Source organism: Larus michahellis, chromosome 6, assembly GCF_964199755.1.
Source record: "Larus michahellis chromosome 6, bLarMic1.1, whole genome shotgun sequence".
Classification (NCBI taxonomy): Eukaryota; Metazoa; Chordata; class Aves; order Charadriiformes; family Laridae; genus Larus; species Larus michahellis.
In genome coordinates, this window is record NC_133901.1 from 28,920,653 (window position 1) to 28,933,513 (window position 12,861).

The 12,861-nt window shown below is 46.4% G+C and overlaps 1 protein-coding gene across 4 annotated transcripts in view; it reads right to left on the reverse strand.

Annotated features, from left to right (window-relative positions):
• Positions 1 to 1,715: 1,715 nt before the first annotated feature.
• Positions 1,716 to 12,861, reverse strand: part of TP63 (tumor protein p63) — a 134,132-nt gene continuing 122,986 nt past the window's right edge. For all 4 annotated transcript variants that reach the window (XM_074592018.1, XM_074592016.1, XM_074592015.1 and 1 more), the window contains 4 exons: positions 8,313 to 8,470; positions 7,228 to 7,372; positions 6,242 to 6,335; positions 1,716 to 4,976 (listed from right to left, as the gene is read on the reverse strand). In XM_074592018.1, the coding sequence (XP_074448119.1) occupies positions 4,680 to 4,976; positions 6,242 to 6,335; positions 7,228 to 7,372; positions 8,313 to 8,470 (694 nt within the window). In that variant the 3' untranslated portion in view covers positions 1,716 to 4,679. The remainder of the gene's footprint in view (positions 4,977 to 6,241; positions 6,336 to 7,227; positions 7,373 to 8,312; positions 8,471 to 12,861) is intronic.

Genomic DNA, 12,861 nt, shown 5'->3' on the forward strand with positions numbered 1-12,861 from the left:
AGGTCAGGTCCTGCAAACCCCCCACTGCAGTGCAGGCGGCCATTTTGCCATCAGGAAGGCAGGGATTTCTGCTAAGCCACACAGGACAGGAAGAACGTGATGAGCGAGACACCCTTCACAGGCTCCACTCAGATGTTTGCCAAGTTCTGTTGTGTCCGGATAAGTTTCATTCCAGGGGACTGCTAGCTTCAGCACACTTAGAAAACAACATAGAAGGGCATATGCATGTCTTCAGAGGTCCACCCAGGCTTGCAAAACACAGTTGGAAGCTTGTGATGGATCCCTGCCCTGAAAATTTCATGCCTGCATACGAAGCATCCCAATATCCAAAGACAAAATTCCAGCGGGTATGGGTGGAGGGCAAAAGGGAGAGCACAAGCTTAGGATTCCTCAGTACTGAAACCCTTGCTGTAACATAAGCAATGCAAAAGCGGATCACAGCAGTCAGGAATTGTAACCATCAGCAAACGTGTTTCAAGCCTACCTGGTTAATGGAAACTGAAATCTTCTTTTACCTGACCCAGCTTGCTCTTCTAGATGCAAGGAGTCCATCACCTGAAACAGCACGTTCTTGCAGTCATTATAGTAGCACTTCTCTCTTTGAAGACAACATGCCAGTTTTTTAATGTCGCATTCAAGCAATCCCTGACTGTCAGAGTGGAACCAGGGAACCGATGCCTCCGGATATTGATATCCAGAGGCAACTGCTTCTCCAATCCTTTGGAAAAAGGAAAAGAAACAGTGACCAGAACCAAAGAAACCAGGCAGCTGTTCCCTCCCCCAGTAGTAAAATTCCCCCTTTTCCCAGAGGAAAAGGGAAGCTTTTTCCCCTTTCAAGATCTTTGCAGGGTTGTTTTTTTTTTTGACTTCCCATTCCCAAGCCCCCTCCCCCAACCATAACCCAAGAAAACTGTAAGAGAGGGAGAGACGTGTGGCCCCATACAAAAACCACTGATAGACTCATAGAATTGCTGAGGTTGTAAGGGACCTTTAAGATCATCAAGCATCAAGATGAAGCTGGGCTGTTGACATGGCGGTCCATAGACAGACTGAAGCCCCTGCACGATGGAGGCCACTCCATCACTTTCAGGACAGCCACCCCACTGGCTCCAAGCTGCTTTTCTTCCAAATCCTTGGAAGAGGAACTGAGATGCAAAGGAAAAGGAAACATCTTTGGTAGGAGAGGGGATGCACAGGGTGATGCACGAAGCCTTAGTTTACATTAAATAAGGAGGACAAACCTCCCCAAGCTCTGAGCGGAGTGGTGGAGATAGCTGTGCAAGGCTATTTCACAAGTGTGGAGGTAGGAAAGGGCAGCGCTGACCCTGCCTGCTCAACGCCCGCCTTCCCTCCCCCCGGCCAGGGCACACAGCAGTCACAGCTCCATCGCATTTGAGCGGGACGTTGAACACAGGGCACTTCCCGGTGTTCTGCTCAGAAACAGAATAAAGAAACCTGATGAAAGAACAAAAAAAGAGCCATGCAAATGACGTAAAAGCCACAAGACTTCACATTTAGTCTAGTGGGAGGTGTCCCTGCCCATGGCAAGGGGTGTTGGAACTAGATGATCTTTAAGGTCCCTTCCAACCCTAACCGTTCTATGATTCTGTGATTTCAGCAAGAGGCTTACCAGGGGCTGACCCATCAGATCTGCCACAAAGAAGGCAGAGGGGTGCGTGATGGCACCTTATAACACATCCTTGTGACACGGATGGTGTGGGGATGAGAAAACTGCACTCAAGGCCAAAGCGTGCACTAAGCCCCAGGTGCTCAGAGGAGAAAGCAGCAGCAAAGTCTCCTGCTCACTTCCAAAAAGGTGCACAGGCAAGAAAAGAAGCTCTGTGGGAACTCGGTGTCATTTTCAATTTGGCTTTTATTTTCATTGACTTGAACAACAAGGTGTTCCAAAACACACACAGGTCTTGGTGCAGTCAACGCTGTCATTGCTACAAGCATTGGCAGATTCTCAGCTCAATTAACCCATACGCTTGGATGTATCAAAACAAAACAACAACAAAAACAAACAAAAAAAAAATCACAGCTCTACAGGGGAGGGTAAAAGCTACAGCAGTTCAAACTCACTTGAAGATTCCAGTTATACAGAGGTGGGCTCCATAGTGGTATACAGTAGAAAGAAGGTTTTCACAGCATATATTTTGATCATTAGTGATGCAGCAGAAAAGCTCCATCTCACTGCTGAGTTGAAAAGCAGATACTGAAGTTCTTGCACCCAGACTCTGGGCACAGCATTAGTTGCATTTACCTTTATAGTCAGAAGCTTCCTAGTTCCTAAAACAATGGTATTTTTGCATCAATATCTGTACAATACTGAAGCAGCTCAGAAGGATTACACAATGGAGATGCAAAACCTCGGAGGCGAGAAGGGCACAACCTAGTTCACCTCCAGGAATTTGTAGAGTACCTGCACTAACTCTTTCCCCCGCACTAAACACTGCCCCGCTGAATTAATTCTTGCATCAAGTCAAGAGCAGGAGGACTCGCTTCTTTTGTAGCATATAGGAGAAAAAAAAAAAAAAAAAAAGACGACATAGTAAGTTTTCACACTGAGCATGTTAAATACTTTGAAATCTAGGACGCTGGTCTTTGAAGTGTTACAAAATAAAATGATAAAACAGGCTTTCAGTACCTGCCCCCTCCCCCCTCAGCTGCAAAGTAACACAGGAATCTCAGTATGAAAAATACAAATACATCTGTCCAGTGGTAATTTGTTACACAGTATACTGTAAGCGTTCGGCATAAAAATAATAATTAAAAAAAAAACAACAGAAAACAAACAACATTTCATTGTGGTTCTGTCAGACCCGGTAGCCCAAGAAGAAGTAAAAATCGGCATGTTATGCTGTAGGAAACAAAAATTACACATACAAAAAAATATTTATATACACACTTTACAGGGTAACCATCTTGCATTACCATTTAGAGCTATCCAAAATAGGCTTTTGCACAGTTACCGAAAGGCAGTCTTTGAATGCAACATTGGTGGCACAACAGGCAGATGGAGGAGGATGCTAACAATATCGGACTGTAATGAAATACGTGGCACACAGCAGGGCCCAGAAAACAGCCGCTGCATTGAAACGAGACTATTTGGTTGTAGCCAGGTAGGATGACAAGTCATTTAAGCCGTTTTTTTCATCTTTCCCCAGCCAAAAAAAAAAAAAAAAAAAAAAAAAAAAAGACAAGCTTACTGTTAAAAAGAGCAAGCCAACTTGAAAGAAGCTGTGTTGAGCCAAGCTCCTCAGGTAAGGTTTGTTTTGTGTAGGTTAGCGTCTCACTACCTTGGCCTATATGAATGTGAAAACATACACTCTGTTCAGTTCCTTGTCCACAGGAACACTGGCAGTCAGAGGAAATGCCTGAGAACACAGCTGCTGTAGAACCAATAAAGAAAAAAAACAGAGAAAAATCAATTTCTCATGTAAACACGACTATTTTTCAGTGGCAACACTCATATTACCAGGAACTGGTCCTTGTTTCAAGGCAGCTGGAAATTTCGTTCTTGTTTTACTCTCCACTTCTAGTTGCTCATCACTTAGTTTATAGTCACCGGCAACTAACCACAACAGGCTCCAGCCTATTACATATATATCTATAGACGGTTCTACTTGGCAGAAAACCAATCTAGCATGGTCTAAATAAAAGATTGTCCGGGTGTAGGATAGATGAAGCCCTAAAAATCAGTGTGTAGCTCTCAGTTGGTCCTCTGTTCAACTGGAGGTTAGGCAGGCAAATCCTCATGCTAAACTAGCCAGGCTACATATGTGGCAAAGCCTAATTCTCTAGCTTAAATGTCAGTAGTTGCACAGAATGGCTAATGGTTGGGTGGTGAACAGAAGTTAGGAGCGGCAGATGGCTGTATTTGCAATTATATCCTGAAAAAGCAAGCCAGGACATACACATGAATGTGAATTCAAAACAAGAAGAGACAGCAGGTTGTTTTTTTTCCCCCAGAGAAGGCAAAGGAAAAGGAAAAAGTGGGTTGCAGGTGGCCGTAAGCGCTGGCCTGCCCAGCAAAGTGCATGTGCTGTCTCCGCTGGAGAATATTACACATGAACAGAGCACTCAGCTCCGTGGGAAGAGGCTGTTTAAGTGCAACGTTCAGCAGACCGATTCCCATTTATTTTTCGGATGAACTACCAGTTCAGGGTTTGGTGCCTTTGGTTTTTTTTGCATTTTGTTTCAAGGTTGGGGATTTTGGGTGTTGGTTGTTTTTTGCGTTGGTTGTTTTTTATTTTTTTTTTCTTTTTAAAAAATTACTTTAACCTTCCTGCGTTTCAAAGCAGGATCGCTGGATGAGAGAGACAAGTTTGCAGGTCAGGATGCCCACAAGGTGTGCGAGGATTCAAAAGTCAAGAAAAGAAGCCCTCTCCCCAAAGGAAAACATGAAACAAGAACACCACCTTCTCGAGAAGGTCAACGGCTTTCAAGGAAATACCACCCGCCTTCCCCCTTCGCTCAGCTCTTCCCCTTGCAAGAGCTGGGGTGGAGGTTGCGGTCCAGGAGTATGACCTAGACAGCATCAAGGGCATAACCTAGCATGAATGAGCAAGAAGGTTCCCTCCGCCCTTTGTCCAGGGGTGCAGTACCAAGCAGAAGGAAGACAAATGAAGGGCTGAGCAGTTTGTGGCCGAGGCAGGGTGGAGAGGGGTCCGCAGGGCTCACTCCCCTTCCTCCTTGATGCGTTGCTGTTTGTTGCGCCGGGCATCCATGTCGAAGTTGAAGTCATTCCATTCGTCACGGGGTGGGAAGGAAATGGTCTGCCGGAGCGTGAAACGGACCGCGTCGATGACCCGCTCTCCCCGGGTTTCACTGGAGCCCACACTGACGGTGGAGGCGCCGCTGGGGGTGCGCAGGAGGTGGGGAGGGGAGGAGAAGTCATGGAGCTGTCGGTGGTCCAGGATGCCCTTCCAGATGGCATGGCGGAACTGCTCTGGGATCTTGAGGCTCACCAGATCCTGCAAGGTAAGGTGGAGAGCTTAACAGGGCAATCACTGGGCAAGCTGGGCTCTGGGAGTAGAAGCAGCCTCTGGGCCACCCGGCAAATGCCTATTAACCAACAAAGCTGCTAAAATCCAGATGGCCATCATGCACTGTAGAAGACAAACCACTAATCCTGAAGGTGGTGGTTCACTTCTGAACAAGCATGTGTAGCCATGAGGCAGTAAGGGCTAATGACACAAGGTCTGTTTTGAAGTTACAGAAAACATGCGTTCATGCATAAGATATGGTGTTCTAAAGATAGATGTTGAACTGGACTGCAAGGCCTCCAAGACAACCTCAGGGGTATCTGCTGGTTGTCTGTTGGGGGGGATGCTGGGCTGCAGACGTTGAACATCTTTGAAAACTTCCGTGTTTATTTCAAAACCTGCAAAAGGATCTTAATATCCAAGTCTGAGCTCCAGTATTCAAAGCTCTGGGTCTGACTCAATAGGAACTGCCTTAATTACTTGAACACAACCAAAATTTAAGAACAGACACATAACCTTAGAAAACTTGGACTTTGAGGCCCCATCATCTCTGGTGCAGTACCTGAGGGTAGCATTACCTAAACTCTGGGAAATGTGATATCAGCTTCTGAAAAAAAAGTTAGCAACCAGTTTTGGTTAATTTGGGTCAGCTTTTCTAATTAAAGCAGGAGCAGAAGGAAGGCAGGCCACGCTAGGAAACAAAAGCACCATAGCCTTGCAAAGTCTCGGGGCAAAAAACTGGGACAACCAGCTCTGAGGAGAGCGATGGCACAGGAGAGGAAGCAGCAACCCTGCAGCAAAAGCCATGCAAGAGAAAAAAAAACCAGCTGGGCTGAGATGCCAGTGGCAAGGGAAGATTATTAAGGTAAGGCCAGAAAACAGAAGCAGGGAGTGAAAAACGCAGACCACTTCTGGACAGCCAACTTGTCTGCAGGCGAGTGAGGTGTTTCAGAGCAGTGTAAACTGAAACCAAGTCCTGCAGAACTAACAGGCGCGTGGGCTGGGGCCACTTTGGGGGCTAAAATGGACAGTGGTGGGGAGGGGAGATGCTCTTTCTCTGTGCCAGGCAAGGCAGTTTAAAATGCTGGCCCTGAGTCCAGCCTCTCTTCACCTCACAGTAAGTCTTCCCTGTATGCAACAGCCTTAAATCAAACTAATTGTATAAAAATAAAATATGCTGGTTCTGCATTTCTGACCCGTTCCTACAGCAGGGCCAAGAGTGCAAACAAAGGAAACGGTGAGGAGTTACTTACATCCATGGAGTAATGCTCAATCTGATAGATGGTGGTCAGCCCCTGGGTCGTGAAATAATCCACACAGGATGAGCAGCCCAGCCTCGCTAAGAAGCTGCAGAGGAGGAAGGAAGGAAGGAGAGAGAAAAAAGGATCACCCTGGCTGCAACAGCCCAAACCACAGAAAAACCAAACACTCAGCCAACCTGCAGCAACAGGAAACAGAGCTTTCACCCTTGGCTTGACCTTCTCCAAGACATCCCAGGCCAGCAAGCCACATCACTGCCACATCAAACATGAGGGAGTCCAGATGCCTAGCAGACAACCCTCGTGGCAGCACCTTGCCTTAGTCAAGAGCCGGTGCTACACAGCCTGGATATTGGGGCAGGAAGGCTCAACGTGGACCCTCCTGCCAGGTCACTTCACCCTGGTGTCTGAGGAGGTGGCTGAGCCCATGGCAACCTGCTGCACGGATAGAGGGCTTCAGCAAGGCAGTGGGTCTGGGTCTCAGACACATCATGCACACAAAGTACTTCAAATCAGCACATTCCTCCCTAAGCGTAAAGGATTCCTCCTTTATGGACAGCATTTTTTCAACCTGTTTGACCCCATGGAGGGCAGAGGGGCTTCTGACCCCAGCCATGGCCTGACAAGTGGCCAAAGGGCAGGGGGTGGGGGTGGTTGGGTGGGATAAAAAGAAAAAAAGAAAAAAGACAAAAGACATGTATGCAAGACTGGCTGGTGCTCTCAGCTCCACCAGTCCAACAGATGCTGCATCCCTTAGATTTTTGCAGTCCTAATGTCCCTGTTTCTCTCAGCTGCTCAGAGGTGGGGGTTTGAGGCTTGGTGCCCAGAGGGTGCCAGCCCTGGGCCTGCCAAGACCCACTGGGATCCAGTGCTCCAGGAGAACGGGGCAAGGGACCCAGCAGGACCCTTCATGCTCCCGACACGAGGCCTCTGCTCCCTGCGGGTGGGAAACATGCGCCGGGCAGCCTGCTCCCGCTCACCTGACGATGCTGCAGTCTGTGGGGTACGGAGGAGGGGGGGTGCAGTGGGATGTTGAAGGCATGGAGAGGGGAGGAGGCAGCGCCTGCGTGGGGCTGAGGCCATTCATGTCACCGGTCATGGCCATGTGGGTGCCCATCATGGGAACTGGAGGAGAGAAGAAGGAGGAGCACATTGTTACCCAGGCGTCCCCGGACCCCCGCTTTGCCCCCAGCATGGCACCAAAAGGACAGCACCCGCAGCCGAAGCAGCCTTAAATCCCCTGCCAAAGCCCTGCAGGGAGCGAGCTCACAGGGAATTTCAGGCAATGGCTGCACAGGGACCAGATGACAGACAGCCCTTCAGGAGCTCTTCCCTCACTGTCGCCGCCACCTTGTCACCTTCCCGTACAAACAGGCTCGGTAGAAACCTAAGCAAGCTGCGGGCGTCTCTTCTTTCCCTGCCGCAGGAGAGGAGCAGGAGAGGGCCAGCAGAGTAACCCAATACAGAAGCCAAACAGCTTTGTTTTTAGAGGCACCGAGCGCACCCGAAGGGAATCAGCAACAGGTGTGGGCAAGAGCCCAGCGCTTTTGAAATAAAAAAAAAAAAAAAAAAAAAAAAAACACACCACACAAAACTCAGCCCCCAGAACCATGTCTGTCATCCTGGTTTCACAGGGCTGCTGGGCACTCTCCAGCAGCCAGGAGGAAGCAGGTTACAGAGCTGCGAGATGCAGATATTTCCTTTGAAGCTAAGAAGTGTCTTAATTGAACTGAGGGGAAAAAAAGTTCGCCAATGCTTGCATTTCCTCTGCTGGGAAAGGAAGAAGAAATAAGTCCTGAAAGACAGATGACAGTACAGCCAGCCAGATCTGCAGCAAGAAGTAGCTCTGTTCATCCCAGGACGCTGAAACCTGGAGAAAGCAGGTGACTTGCCCCATGGCACAGCAATGAGCAATACTTGGCTCTGCAGGTTCCCAGACCTGCTACCACAAAACAACTCCAGGATCCCCAGCCTAACACTAGCCATTGGGAGATGCCAAGCCTCCTTCCCTAGATTAGTGGGGTGTGCGCACAGAGTAGGAAAAGAAGGAGCGAGAGTTTCTTACTGTTGGTTCCCATGCCGTCAGGGATGGTGGTTGGGGTCAGGGCATTGCGCTGCTGGGGGTTAATTAGCTGGCTGACCGAGGGCAGCTTGTTCATGCTGTTCATTTTGCTGAGCGGTGGAGAGTTGGAGCCGTAGGATGACTGTGACTGCATGGAGGTCCTGCAAACCAAGGAGACGTTAGGACGGGAATCGCAGCAATTGGTTGTTAAGAGCGCGCATCCAAGGAGCTACATTTTCTGCTCATGGCAGTGGTGAGTTACTGCCAATGAAATCACTGACACCATGGGAGCATCGCAGATAAAGATCATTGGAGAGAGAGTCAACAGGAAATAAGAAGTTTCCCAGATATTCTGGGCATTTAAAAAACAAATGGGGAAAAACCAACAAAGGGAAGCTTCAGTTTCAGTTCAAATTTTTTATTTAAGGAAAAGTTTCTATGTAAGTTTTTCAGTTCAAAAGAACATATCAAAGCCAGCAAACAGCTGCCAAAACCCAAAAAGAATATTTTTAAGGTCTCCTTATGATCAAACACTTTTTTTCATAAGAACAAGAACTGAGGAAGCCATCTCAAACCATCCTAACTACCCCTAAAACCTGACTGCAGAAACAATTTTCAGATCTGGTCATACTTATCACATTGGTTTCTCCAAAATTCCTAGTTATTCATATAATGAGGTTTTTATCAGGTGTATATATAGCAGTCAGAGGCCCTTTGCCCAAGACAGACTCCGTACACCTTAGGGACCACTACTGAGATGGTCAGAGCTGCCTGGGACGCCGACACGCAGCTTTTACTGGTGTTAAGCAGAACCTGGTATCCAAACCCCGCAGGCTGCTTGCAAAGAGTATCAGATTCCTACTACCGCTCAACAGCACTAACCTCCCTCAAGTCCAGACAGCCCCAAACTCCATCCAGCATATCCACGAACCAGGCCAGAGAGGCTGGCTGGCGAGCTCCCCTTCCCCAGCCCCGAGGGTCCCAGCTGCAATCCCGCCTCGTAAACAATCCGGAGCATGAAGACCAGACCGCTTCTGAACGGCAGCCCAGTTCCCGGATCGAGTTACGGCTGCAGCATCCCATCTGGAGTAGGGTCTTATTTGGGATATGCAGAAAATGATCATTAAAGCGGGCCCAACAGTGCAATTGGCAGAGCGTTGCCATGCCACAAGCGAGCGGGCTTTTCTTTCCCCGACACCAGGAGTATTTGCAAGACTGGCAAAGGTGCTGGGGAAGCGGGCACGCTTCCCAAACACGATGTACCCTCACAGATCATGCTCGCCCAGCAGAATGGAGGTCACCCGGCTCGCCGTAGAGCCTAATACTTGTTCATCCACATCACGGTGACCCCACGGTGAATGTGCAAGGGCACATTCCCATCTTATTTCCCATTGGGAAACTCGTTCGTCTGGGTATAACTGGTTACACCAATTCCTGGGAACTGGCTTTCCTTCTATGCAAACAGAATAGTTATTACTTCAAATAAGCGAAGTGTAAAGGAAAGAAAAGGCTTATTCCTAGATAATTTATTAAAACCTTCAGCACTCAAGGTCAAGTTTCATACAATTACATTGTCTCCAGCTTCCTGCACTTTTAAGACGTGCAGCGTTGGGTGGAGAAAACATCTATGCTAACAGGCTGGAGTATCTAAGGCCCCGAAGAAATCTTACCTAATTACACAATTACAGGAGGTACAGAAGGGTGTGAACTGTCCTTTGGCAGTGAAGGACAAGATCCAGCAAACTTCATAGACTCAAGGAAGTGGAAAGCACAAGAAGCTTCACAAATTAATATTAATGACGGCAGCAACTCCCAAGGGGAAGTGAAACCGAGCCATGAAGTTCAGACCCAACTTTTCAGGGTGAAGGGAATGATTCAGATCTGAGGTTTCAATTCGGCAGTTATAAAAGTTGAGGCCAGCCATGAAATCAAGTCAGGCTGACACCACCCTTAAACTAAGAGGCTTCTGGATTTAGGACCAAAATGAGAACTTTACAGGTTCAGGCACCTATCTTAACTCAGGTTCAGCTGAAATAAATACACACCTGAGTAGTCTCTTAGGGCAAAATCTGCATGGTAGGCAAGTGAGGAGGTCACCATATACACAGTGAAATTCCAAATCCAATCAATAAAGACTTCCCAAACGAGATTTAGTTTCATTGTTTAAGCTCAGGAAAGATTTTATTCAGACAGCTTGTGATTAGAAACACTTTTTTTAAAAAAACAAAACAAAACAAAACGCCTCTTGCTATGAAACAAGATTTTCCGAAGAGGTCAGCAACGGGCCTAACTTTTCTCTCTGCACCACAGAGATCTCAGTGAAGACAGGTGACTACAAAACATTTTTGTTTTTTTTTTTTTTGCGGGGGGAGGAGAAGCAAACAACACAAGCCAACCCAAAGCACCCTACACTATACAAAACTTTAACTTATAGCATATTTTAACTTACAGCTTAAGGACTCCATTCACCTCTCGTTCCTACTCATAAGAATCAAGATCAGCTCTCTTAATACAACTAAGCTCAAGTAAATAAAACAGGAAAGAAACAAAAGCATTTTTCTTCATACTCATTCTCGTCTCAACTAAACTATGCCACCACATAAGGAGCCATGTAAAAGGTCTAGAGAAAGCCATCCAGACAAAGAAAAGTCCCAAGATAAACCAAGATGCAAAATTTTATTGAAAATTAATGTCACACATCAATATAGCAACAGCCTCAGAAATACAAGAAAATATTTTTGATATTAAACACACAGACTACATGGTGTTTGAGGATTCATTTAAAATATATTGCTTTTTTCTCAATTTTTTTTTTTAAACAGGTATTATAAGAATGTCATGCACAGTGATTTTCATTAAAATTATACTTACTATGTCTCAAGAGAGATTAGAATTAGAGCATTAACATTTCTTTGATATCAATGCCAATGAAATGCATTTTAATATCAAGGTATAAGGACTTCAATTAAGAGACTATTATACTTCTTGGAACAGTCTGATATGAAAGGCACTGAGTCACATTCTGCAACTGATTTTTCTCTCTTCAAGAGGCTATGTAATTATTTAGCCAATAACATCTGTAGTTATGCAAGCTTATATGAGGGCAATCACCTGTCATGCTTCGAGGCATATACTGATCATCTCAAGAGGTCAGGAAGGAACTTCCTTCTCCCACTTATGAAGCGCAGTTCAGTTCACAGGTTACCTTGTACAATTTTGCACTTTCCCAGCTCACTGGGTTATCAGCCCTTCACCAGAGGTAGGAAACTGCTTGGATAGACCAATTACCTGATTCGGTAGACAAGTCCTAGAGTCCTCATTCACATTAGGTGAGCACACCGTCATGTAAGCAGCCTTAATGCAAGTGACATCAAAAGTTCAATAAGTGCAAGAAAAGGGCAGCTCAGGCTCAGAGAGACTAAGTATTCACCTAAGCCCCTGTGCCTACAGTTTGCTATCCCTGAAGACCTAGAGCTAGTCATGACGCAAGGAGACCCAAGTGGAATTGAAGCTGTCCAGTTCTGGATCTGCCTTTCCTTACAGTAGCCACATCAAGTGCAGCAAGGATTACATCCCAAGTTCAAAGGTGGTCAACATGCCCAGCGGCAATATTTTTTTTCAAGTGAGGTTGCCCACTGGGCTGCATAACCTTGGGATGTCACTGATGTAGTCTAGTAATGGCACATGAGTGACACAGATGATGCTCAGTTGCACTCATCCGCTTTGAAGGCCTATGAAGTGAGACACTAAAAAAAAAAAAAAAAGCAGAGAGATGCCTACTTGTCCTTCAGATCTCAAACAGCTGCTATTCTAAAGCAAGTAATAGTGCATCTTTTCAACCATTCAAGTAGTTTGTAGTTTTGGTAACCAATGGAGGGCATGGAAAGGAAGAACTCTGAACTCTGATGGTCACTATGGAAACAGCAACTGCAGCACAGGGACAGGGTGGGGATAACAACTGCCCTTAGACTTCAGGTATAGGAATTTCACAAGGCAGGCAGTGGATGCAATCTGCTCTCCAGGGAACGGAACTATAAATACAGGGAGTGGATATACATCAACTGGTTGACATAGACCGGTAGCACCTGACTGACTGATGAGGCCCAATCAGTCCACTTGGTTATTCTTTGAAAGGAGAAGGCTTACTTTTCTGAAGCCCCAGAGGTGACAAAGCAGGAATCAAAAGACAGCTGGGAAAAAGTTTTCTTCTTTTATCTGCAGAGGACAGGCTATGAAGAAATTCCAATTGCTTTCAGCTCCAGATTATTTGATAAAAATAAATAAATAAAAACGCACTAAGTTAACCACCTTGTAGCTGGAGAGCAAATCAAGTTACCATTAAGACCAGTTTCACAATCATCATCCTTATATGTAAGAAGGACAAATTGGAAAGCCTTTCTGGAGGACAGTGGGATCCAAATAATTTACTTTCTTGTTTGGTGAAAGTCCCAGGTGCTGTATTGCCCAACGTGGTATGAGAGATTTCCTAGAGGTCAGACCAGATGATGAACTGGAGTGTGCGCTGGAATTTCCCAGTGCAGGCTGTGGATGC